Source organism: Cibotium barometz, chromosome 62, assembly GCF_041138505.1.
Source record: "Cibotium barometz isolate CiBa-2024 chromosome 62, ASM4113850v1, whole genome shotgun sequence".
Taxonomy (NCBI): domain Eukaryota; kingdom Viridiplantae; phylum Streptophyta; class Polypodiopsida; order Cyatheales; family Cibotiaceae; genus Cibotium; species Cibotium barometz.
In genome coordinates, this window is record NC_141107.1 from 21,471,719 (window position 1) to 21,483,106 (window position 11,388).

The 11,388-nt window shown below is 44.4% G+C and overlaps 1 protein-coding gene across 1 annotated transcript; it reads right to left on the reverse strand.

Annotated features, from left to right (window-relative positions):
* Positions 1 to 3,386: 3,386 nt before the first annotated feature.
* Positions 3,387 to 10,900, reverse strand: LOC147604244 (uncharacterized). Its single transcript, XM_086795261.1, has 2 exons — positions 10,586 to 10,900; positions 3,387 to 4,321 (listed from the first exon to the last, which is right to left on the reverse strand). The coding sequence occupies exons 1-2, from the start codon at positions 10,898 to 10,900 to the stop codon at positions 4,190 to 4,192; spliced, it is 447 nt and encodes a 148-aa protein (XP_086651387.1). The 3' UTR covers positions 3,387 to 4,189.
* Positions 10,901 to 11,388: the final 488 nt, after the last annotated feature.

The following is an 11,388-nucleotide window of genomic DNA, read 5'->3' on the forward strand; positions in this document are numbered from 1 at the left end:
ATAAAGATGCGTACACACACACGCGGGTAAGCAAAGGCTGGTAGTAACTCCTGCCATGTCTTCATCTCCCAAGGAAAGTCTGATATTTTGGCCACTTATAGACACAACATTCACCCAGACTTCTTGATGTCTTCTTTGACATTAGACATCGGCCTTGAAGCGATCTGTGACAGGTGCACTACGCCGGAAACTCTACTATGGTGAACTCCAAAAAGCATTTGTCATCGCTTCTGATTTCATTGTCTGCCATTGCCTCTACTTGAAGCCTGCCATCGGGCCTAGCCCTTTCGGAGGCAGATGACTTGGATGGTGGTGAGCAAGCTACCTCCATAACAAGGTGTGTTTCCAATAATCCCTTCCTTTCAATCTCAGCATGTATTTCTTTGCCCTTGCCAGCATGTATTTCTTTGCCCTTGCCTGAGACTCCTATGCTGCCACATGCCTTGAAGCTGCAAACAAATGTGACAGCATCTGGAGAGACACACTTCACCATCTGATCTAAGCACTTGAGTGCTCCCTCACCATGCCATCATCATTAGTATATGATGCAACCACTGCCATTCGTGAGACAACTTGGACTGGAAGCGCATACCTTTCAGTCTCAACATGTATTTCTCCCTTGTCTATGGCGCCTATGCACCCACAAGCTTTCAAGATCAAACAATTTTGAGTACATCTGGGGAGACACCCTCCAGTTGAATCTGTTGAGTGCTTCTCATCATGGCCATGTTCAGCATATCCTGTGATTACTGCAGTCTCAAACTGGCCTTGTCAACACTTGATGTGCTATGGCAAGAAAACCACATCTAGCATACGAATAACAAGGTCTCTTTCCAGCGACCCTTTCCTTTCAACCTCAGTATGCATTTTTCTGCCCTTGTCTGTGGCTCCTGTGCTTTGGCACAAGATGGTGCCAATAACAAGATGTCTTTCCGATAATCTCTTTCTTTTAACCTCAGAAAGCCACATTTGGCGTACATACCAACCAAGGTGGTGCTATCACCAATGTCTCTTTTCAGCAACTCCGTTCTTTAATCTCATTACGTATTCATCAGCCCTTGTCTGTGGCTCCTATGATACCACAAGCTTCTAAGCTACAAACAAACATGATAGCACTGAGGGAGACCCCCTCAAGTTGCATCTGCTCAAAACATTGGAGTGCTTCCTCACCATGTCCTTGTTGAGCATATCCTGCAATAAGTGCAGTCCACAAGACATCATCTCAAATTGGAAGCTTGTCTGTTGTGTATGGCAAGCAAGCCACATTTCCAACAACCCATTTCTTGGCCTCTGTCAATGGCTCCTACGCTGCTGCCACATGCTTTCAACCTGCAAACCTACATTGTAGAAAATGGGGGTCGCCCGGAGTTGCATCTATTCAAAACACTTCAGTGCCTGATCACCAAGTGTCTATAAGAGTTTCCTTTCATAGCAGCTGCACAAGTACAACATGTGCAATCGAAAACCTCATAAGCTTTACCTTCCTTAGATTGACTTTTAAGTATGGCAAGCAAGCATAGTTCCCCGTTTGGAAAAGACACATGCTCAGTTGGAATTCGCATTGCTCTTTCCAGCGATTTCAATGACTATCTCGATGGCATGATGTTGCCTTAATCCACTTTTCCTTTTCTTCACCTCATCTTGAAACCAAAAATACAGCAAGCAAGCCATCATGAGTTTATGCAAAAGCCAATCAATGTGTGTTATATGCGTGGAAGCTCTGTGTCTTCTTTTAGCCCTAAGCACCTTTCATAGAAACACAGAGATGCAGCCATGCAGAAGCAATGGAGAGAAAAACGCGGGGTTTTCACCTAAATCTATAGTATATTATTTATACCAAAAATCTGGATGTATATACAAAGTTGGTGGCCATGGGCACACCCCAAAAAGGAGTCTTGACTATCAAAAGACCTACATGTGTTCTTTTTTTTTTCTTTTTCTGACTAGCCTTAGGCCCAAGTTCCTCCCGTAGTTACCAATTTTTCACCGCTCGTAGGCGCTTAATCATCCGCCCGTAGGTGATGCCGCCAAGGAAGCACCGAGGGGGGTTTTGAACCCCGGACCTCTTGGTTCTAGGCAAACACCTTCACCACTTGAGCTATCACCTTATTGGCATCCTACATCTATTCTAGTTTACAATCTATCTCAAAAGGGGAACTAGATAGTAAGATACCAAGAATGCATCATGCACAAGCCTTATATACGTCCCTTGAGAACCCCTAAACTGGCGGACCTGCTGTCGGCAAGCAGAGATGACAAATAATTATCATCTTGTTGCTGCCGACTAGCCTTGTAGCACTGCTTGTACCTTGCCAACCTATTCCTACACCCATAGGATGGCTTCTGGGATTCTCTTGTGCCGTGCTCATGCCCTAAACAGTATTGTTTATTGCTGCCCGTCATGGATTAGCCTTGGTTTAGGCATGTCCATGTGCATGCACATGACATCCCCTCTTGCTAAACTTGATGACGGGATTCCAACCTTGACCTTGGATAATTCTGTCATCATCCTCTATCTCTACATATGGTCTCCCATACTTGTAATCCTTCCCTTTCTGGCAAACTTTTCACTGAAAACCTTGCGTTTTCATCCACTCCAAAGTCTGGTGTAGATTTGTGCACCACTTGTCCCTTGTTCCTTGGCCCTTCATGCCTTGTCCTTGAACACTTTCTTTGGTCTTGGGATCTTCACATGCCTCTCAGCCATCTCTAACAAATGTGCCATTGCGGGGATGTACTCTGAAAAAGGGTGGGTGGGTAGGAACAAAGAATAACTTACACCTGCAAGTGGCTGTCCAGCAAATCAGCCCGCCGTCCTCTTGCTTCTCCTCTTCCCAAACAGTCCCGTACAGTCCACCAATCAGCAACACAATAGTCCCCCTCTTGCTCACACAAATCCCAAGAACTATCAAGAGCCTATGGCTCTGATACCATGTCAGAATATGCAGTGGAGATGATGACCAGATCTGGGAACATGAGCAAACGCAATGCAGAAAATAACAGCACAAGAGAGAGTGATAGAGGCGTGTAACTTTGCTCTATATACACAAAGAAGATCCCGGAATGATACACAATGACAAGGGGGCTATGGGGCCATTTTATATGGCCCCAATACTGCAGTCGGCCTGCTCATAGGCAGCCGACAAGACTTGTAGAACTCCACGACCAGCAACAAAACACCAGTCGGCCAGCTGAGCACTGTCGGCCAGCAACTGTGAAGTCCACGACCTGTCAAATACAGTCAGCCACCTCCAGCAAGTAGACTGATGCAGTCAGCTAACAAATGGGTCCTCCTGCCACCACAGTGCTGCCTCCCAAGCCACAAAAAAAATGAAAAAAATATGGGAAAAATACGGGGAGTGAGGAAAAATGAGAAAACACCTACAAGGGTGGGCACACCCACAACAAAGGCCCTGGTGTCAACATAAAGATAGGAGATGACTTCTAACACTAACTACTTCGGTGTATTTTGATAAGTGGTTTGTTCCAAGCCCTCATCCAAGGATTTGGGTAGTATGATAGTATTCATGGAACTTGACAATCAGGGCATGGCATTTAAAACATTTTGGAAATCACCTTTAAGAGAAGCAAGGCAATGGTTCCTACTTGATTGAGGTCACAATTCAACATGGCATTACAACTTGCAGGTTCTTCAATTTTGAAAACAAAGAAAATGCACCTAACTGCAGTAATCAAATTCGATACAAGGGTTTACAAGGAAAGTTTTTTCAAAGGCTGCTTGGGTATATACACAGCCTTAGTTTTACAATTGGTTATCAGTCATCCTCCTGAGCGCTAGCCCCTTTGGAAACAAGAGGATGTATGCATGCACCTCATCTGCAGGGATCAAATTTTCATATAATTGTTTAAGCAGTATGGCACAATGTAAGAATCGAAGATGAAAGCCCAGGATGTATCTTGCTATCTAAGTCTGAGCTAAAAAGTCGTGTAAAACCCAGTAAAGCAATAACAATGGGTTCTCAATGACCTTGTTTCATGTTAGTGATACCCCCTGGATCTCAAAGGTTCTATGAAATCATAAACTTATAATGCCATTATTCCAATTCTCAAACTTTACTCAAGTTTTTAGGTAAACATGGCCACAAAAGTGCTTCTCAACTCTCAAACTTCCCAATGCCCATCCAGCGACATGCTGGCAATCTCTTCAAGTTTAGAATTAATGTCCTGCTCATGTAGGGTTAGGCCCTACATTATGATCACCATCATTGTGGGCTTTCTGAAATGGAGCTGGACTAGCTATGAAGGTAGGGACATCTTGGCCTGGCATGAGCACCGACATATCTATCAAATGCCTTTTCTCCTGCAGAGAGACCAGGAATGAACATTAGCTAGAACGTGAAACAAAATAGAACCACTTCTTCCTCATAATCACATTTTCATATCATCCTACAGCTTGCAAGATTTCTAAAAAGAACTGTCTAGCTTAGTGATGAGGAAATGCTGTGTGGGATTTCAGTCCCAAATGGCATGATTGAACATATCCAGAATGCGCTGACACCTGAGCAAGTATGGAACAAACTAACCATTCTATTGAGGGATCCCCTAATGCCATGAAATTGCACTAAAATTTGGAAGAGATCAACAATGCAAAGAGAGAGAACTTCAACATCAAGGATTACATTTTGAAGATTAGGAAGATCTCCATCCTGTTGGAATCCAAAGCAGTTATGGTTGACGATAATGACCTCATGCTTGCAACACTATATGATATTTGCAAGGAGTACAAGGATTTTGAGATCTCGTTCAGTTAGAGAGTACCTAACATTTTAAGTGTGCTCATCAGTAAGGAAAGTACCATCAGTAAGAAAATGAGAATTGAGCAGCAAGAGACAAACTCTGCCCATTGTGCAGGCGCTAAGCAGTGAGCACACCACTTTTTTGTGCGTGGGCTTCAAGCACCATAGACCCTGCAGGCCACTTTTTTGTATGTGTGTAATCCCACATGGCAGTACACCGAGCAAGTGCATCTCAATGGGTGTGGAAAATTCAAATTTAGGAGGTAATTCAAAAAGATTCTCCTTGCAAAGGTTGTTTTGGTTCAGAAAACCACTAGTTCCATGAATTTCCCTTCGTGAAGGCCTAGGGCGGGCACGAATCTAAGATTGGTACCTACATGTCTACTTCCTGAATCCTCTTGGCTCCAGCCTTCATTAACTTAAAACATATGTCCCTTTTTCTTCCCCTACTGGTAAATAAAGTTAGAGCATTTATTTGTCATGTCATATACATCTACAAGGTAATCTAGGAGAGCTAGGGTTTGGCATACCTTTGCAAACCCTCACGAAGGAATGGCTAACGAAGTGCCTGTAGAAGTGAGTTAGGGTTTGTAGTTGTAGGTGCAAGCCAATGAAGGGAAAAAACCACCCAATGGCACATGGCCATATGGAGATGGACAAGTCAGGAACTTCTAAAGTAAAATAAAATCATACAAAGGGAGATCTCAACAATGGGGTCACTATGCTGCCATAAAAGCCACATAGGAGTGGAGACGTTGGAGTCCGGGTTCCTCAAAATTGCCCCATCAACCCAGAGTGGCCAGAGAAACGCGGATGGGTGAACAGCCCTTAATAAGGATCTCAAAAGGGGATTTTCCCCTGTTTTCATCCCACAACCAGCAAGCCAGGGGAGAAGTTGGCCTAAGTCCAGCCCTCCATTCTTCATATTCATTCTTGCCTCCCTTGTTCATGAGAATATGCAACAGCAGAGAGCCCAACGCAGCCCAGTGGACAACAATCAGCAAAACTCCAACATAGACAGACGGAACACGACAGAAGTAGCCTGAACAGCAGGAAAAAAGTAGACAGACAGAATAGGACAATGACAGACACGGGTCGATGACGAATGGAACTAGACAATTAGACAGAATCCTTTGACAAGTTCCTATTTGGTAACAGTCTTTCCCCACACATAGGGATAACATCTCCTACTGTTAGCATGAAAAGTCAGATGCTGCTTGCACTTTAATGTTTACAAATCCAATAGCCATCAGAGCCCTAGGTTGCTAAATGGACTCATCTGGGGGGCTGCATGCTTTCCACTGTCATATACAAGTTTTGCAAGTGGAAGATAGTCTTGCCAATCACACGACTAGAAGTGACTTGTAGGAGCTGTCACTTGGATCTTGGGTGGAATAAATCTACTCAATTAAGATAGACAAACAACAATCACATAACCTCTTTTTCAGCCAAACCACTCCTCTTTTTATGCTCCGATCTTCTTCATCAAAAAGATAGACGGGTCAGCTCGACTGTGATGATGAGCTTTGAACAAGATCACAGTCAAGAGCAAGTTTTCAATGCCATAAATACAATATATCTTTTGAGAGGCTAGATGTGCCAAAGATTCTCTCAGACAGACCTTTAGAGGGGCTAACATCAGATCAAAATTGTAAAAATACATGAAGCATAAGATCACATTCCAAACAAAGAGAGGCCATTATGAATTTATGGTTATGCCTTTTGGTCTCACCAATGCCCCAACATCTTTCAACAAGATATGATGCAGAAATTCAAGCCTCTGATGAAGTGAATGTTTGCATTCCTAGATGATAAAATGTTTGTATTCCTTGATGATATCCTAATCTTTTCTAAAGTACTCCTCAAGATTACATAGAGCATTTAGAGAAAGCATTGGAGTCACTTCAAAAGAAACAGCTCTACAACAATAAGAAGTCTTCTTTCTTTTGGATCAGGTTTTTTTTATCTAGGCTACATTATTGATCACGATGGTATTGCCTTAGGCAGCTCCTCTTTTTGACATTTTGAAGGGAGTAAAACATAAGAACTAAAATTTCAAGTCACAACGAAAGTTGTACAAGACTTTTACAAATTGAAAGAGGCTCTCACATCAACACTGGTGTTGACAATGATTGGGTATTGACAGAAGCAATTTTTGTATGGCACACAAATGGTGGTCAAAACCAATCACTAGAGATTTAAAAGTTGAAAAAGAGAGCTTTCTCTCCCACAAATCATACACACAAGTCCCAAACAGAAAAGCGTGAGCTGCCAGCACTCCACCACTCTCCAACAGCACCCTGTGAAGCTGATTGCAGTATGCATGTACAGCAAAATTCCAGCACTCTCATATGGCCAATTATCAGCACATCTGTATAGCTGAGTACCAACACACCTAAATGGCATCCTCCTCTACACCTGTGCCAAGTCTACATGATCTATGCAGGCATAGGAGGGGTGTGAGGGCAAAAGGACAAAAGGGCCAGATGTACGAGAGATCAGAGCAAAACAACACAGCATGAAATGGGTGAATGTATGATGGTGAATGAAAATATGTACAAGAGGCCCTCTGATGTGAGGAGACTCTAAGTAGAAGACCAATGCAAAAGCAAAGACGATGTCGGAGCTAAAGCACAATCGATGATGAAGGCTCGCGTCGATGTGAGGCAAAGGCACTCCGTGAGGTGGTCGGTGTCGAAGGCTCACATTGGTGGATGCAAAGGCAATCCGAGGTGGTAGTGGGCAGCGGAAGGTGGAGTGATGCAGACTTTGGTTACAAGAGTATTAACACCATATTAGTGAATTTGGGAATTTCCCAATTCCCATTTTTGAATACTTAAAAAGGGGACATGGATAACATGTTTGTAAGTTTCTCAAAACCCTATCATATGACCTATCGTTGGAAAGCGCTTGAAAAATGGAATCTAAAGAGCTATAAAGCGCTCATTTTGGATTAGTGGTGTTCAAGTTATGGTTAATCCAAACTTTTGACCACGTGTCCCAAACTTGTGGGAAATTCCCATATTCCCCAATATGGTGTTTATTGCGGTACGTGAGGGGTGATGAAGAGCAGAGAGGGCTGCCGTCCCAAGTGGTGCAGGCTTTGGTGATGAGGGTGCTGCAATACTTGACTGGTAATGAGGAGCAGAGAGGGCTGCCGTCCCAAGTGGTGTAGTGGTGCAAGCTCTGGTAACAAGGGTGCTGCAATACCCGAGTGGTGGTGAGGAGCAAAGAGGGCTGCTGTCCCAAGTGGTGTTGATGAAGATAAGCAGAGAGGGATGCCGTCCCGATGATGTGAGATGGTGAGCAAAGAGGGCTGTTGTCCCGAGGTGAACTGTAGAAGAAAAACACAGATGTGCTGTAGCAGAGAGTGGGCTGCTGTCCCAAGATATGAACTGATGACAAAACGCTGATGTGTTGTACTGTAGCAAAGAGTGGGCTGCTGTCCCAACGTGTGAGCTGATGTAAAACGCTAATGTGCTGTATTGTGCTACTGTCCCAAGGTGTGCTGCAAGAGAAGTGCTACTGCTGAATGGCGAAGATGAAGATCTGATGTAGTGCAGGCACCGGCAGCAGCAACATGCAGACGATGATGTGGTCAATGATGTGGTACTGATGCTGAGTAATGAGGCTATGCTATAGATAGTGGTGGTGTGCTGCTGGTCAGCCCAGCTGTCGGCCAGCAGCGAGACCCAATTAAAACAAATAAATCCAATAAAACCCAAAAAATTCCCTTTTTAGGGCTGGGAAAAATGCCATTTTCACACAAGGGGTCAGCTAGTGACCAGAAGATTCGAGGTGAAGACTTGCATCTATCTAGAAGTGGGCCCAAGATTGTGTGAACACAACTTGTGCTCGGTAGGGAAACAAACAGGAAACAGATGGTCTCCACATTGGGGCACACAGGCAGATTAGAGACCTGCTTCAGGCAGCCTTGGTTGGAAACCAGAGCTGGACCATCGACATTCAGTTCATGGGCAAGGGCTATCTAAGGATGAGTTCAACTCCTCGGCCCTCACCGTAAGCGTCCTTGACCGGAGCCCACTCCTAGTATGGGAGGCGCAGCTCTTCTTGGCACACTGGAATCATGATTCTCACCCGAGTCAAACCTGCTAGCATAGGCAGCAGTTTTCCCGGTTACAGTTTGCTTCCCAGGGCTCCCCAAGGAATACATACCAGTCCTCCTAGCAATTGGCAGGATCCTTGGTCAGGTAGTCGAGATGCCCCCCATAGCGACCTCCATTGCGTCACCCGAGCAGTGGGCATTCCAACACTCCATATCATCGTGACATCATTGGAGTCCCTCTCCCACGAGATCGACATTCCCTGCATGGACCAGACCTACCACCAAGCTCCGGTCTTAGCTTTTTGACTGACTCTGGATAGAGCAGCCAGATGATGGTTCCGAACCCTAGAGCCTCCTTACAAGGCCACAACGAGAGGGAACATTGACCGATTTAAGCCCGTGAGATTCAACGCATCTTCCGTAGACTCACTCGTCGAAACAAGTGCGTATTTCTTGCCAGACAAGAACAAGAGTTACACCAGCTCTTTCTGAGCAACGACCCTTAGGAGCTTCGTGCATTCTTGAGGAAAAAAGAACCCCCATACCTATCACACAGACCCTAGCCTTTGGGAAGCCTATGCATGAGAGTTGTGTATGATGTGCCAAACCAGCCAAATGTCACACGTTCCTTGGCCCACATTATCTTACCTCTTCGATGCTCTCAATGTTACTAGGGCTCTTAAAAAGTTGCATAATGGGAGAGAAAAAGATCATGAGGATCTACGAGGGGAACACTTTGCCCATTGGCGCCATGTAGTGTCTCGAGTCTTTTTAACAGAGCACTTTGTGAAGGATTCCCCCCCACCAACACCATCATCCCCATCCACAAAGCAAGAGACACCATGGATTCGGGCAATTACAAGATTAGCCACACAATGGCCAAGGTCTATGGAGTAGTACTAGAGGACATGATGAGCTCTATGGCAGAGAGGATGGGACATAGAGCATCACACCATTCAAGCTTCAAGAGAAACTTCTCCATGCTGGACCATATCCTTACTTTACGAGCTATCATAGAGGAGGCGAGGTCACGTAAGAGACGTGTGTATTGCTGCTTTATGGATGTCCGCAAAGCCTTTGACTCTGTACCCTGATTCCTTTTGATAGGACGCCTACACGAGCTCCAGTTCTCAAGAGATGATCTGGAGTTTGATGGCACACCGAAGTCAAGGAATATGAATTATGACAATGAAGGCACTTCACATGTGTTGCCAAAGTTTCAAGATAAGGTAAACATTGAGTACTCATGTATCTTACCAAAGTCAATAAGATTGGGGTCTAAAACAATCAAACAAACTTATAGGCAGAAAGACATAGATCACAAAGGAATTAACTCCAATGCAACTCAAGCACAAGAATCCAGAATTAGCCAAAGTTAGAGCAGCTCTGAAAAAAGGCATGTGGACACTCTATGCTCTCATTGAGGATTTTTGCTAGTGCAAAGCAAAACCTAAACAAAAACCAAATCCAAATCCAAATGTTTTTTAGTGACATCTACTAGTTGATTAATAAGATGTGTATCCTTTTGCGATATCACCAGTTTAGCTCAAAACCAGTAAGGTCTTTATGTTATGTATTTGGTCTCATAGGTCATTTTGGCGTTCTGTAGGTCTAGGTTAATACAAATTCTTTATTTCTTCTTCTATCTCTATCTATTTACTATCTATAGCTATATCTATATCTATAACAGAATGCGTCTCTGTAACAAAAGAAGAGCATTGTTTCTACAGTATAAGAAATGCACGATGAGAGTTAGACTTACCGGGATAATCCTGCCCATGTCGTCTGTAAAAGAGGCCACTCCAGAGGCTTGGCCAACAGAAGGGGCGTGATCAGGATCAGAGGTGGGCAAGGCGGAGGAGGACGACGATGATGAAGAAGACCGGGGTCTGTGAAGGAGCCTCTCGAAGACGGCAACCACAAGAAAGACAGACATGAGGACGGCTGCGGCAAGGAAACCGAAAGACAGCACGTTCAAAGAAGGGCTGACGGCCTGATGTAGTTGTTGGGCAGGATTGGGCAGCGGAGCTGGAGCCAGCACGGGCGGCCTGGTATCTAGTATTGTCAGCCTTTTCATGACTCTAAATTTCTGAGCAATAACAGCTCCTAATGCGCGCGCGCTCTCTCTCTCTCTATCTCTCTCTCTCGCCTTAGCTCCCTGCAGCCATCTGATCACCACATGCTTGCAAAGCTTTCGTCTCAGATACAACAATTTGCATCGGAAGAGTCGCCTGTTTCCGCCAGGCGGGCTACGTCCAGTTGGCCAGCACACGGTCACTTCAGTCACAGCATATTAACACGAATACATGATAAGATCTCGTAAAAAGTCGTCGATCCGTTACCATTTGGTTTTAATACATAACTAGTATGTGACCCCGCTGCGACAAAAAGTTTTTGCCGTGATCACTTGTGTCTCCCTATATGTGCACATGTGAGGGTATTTTTTTCAAAAAAAAAATATTTGTGCGCACACGTACATTCAAGTGTGTTTGTGCATGTATGTACGTGTGTATATGTGCATGTATGATTGGAAGTGTGTGTATTTATATATGTATATAAATACAT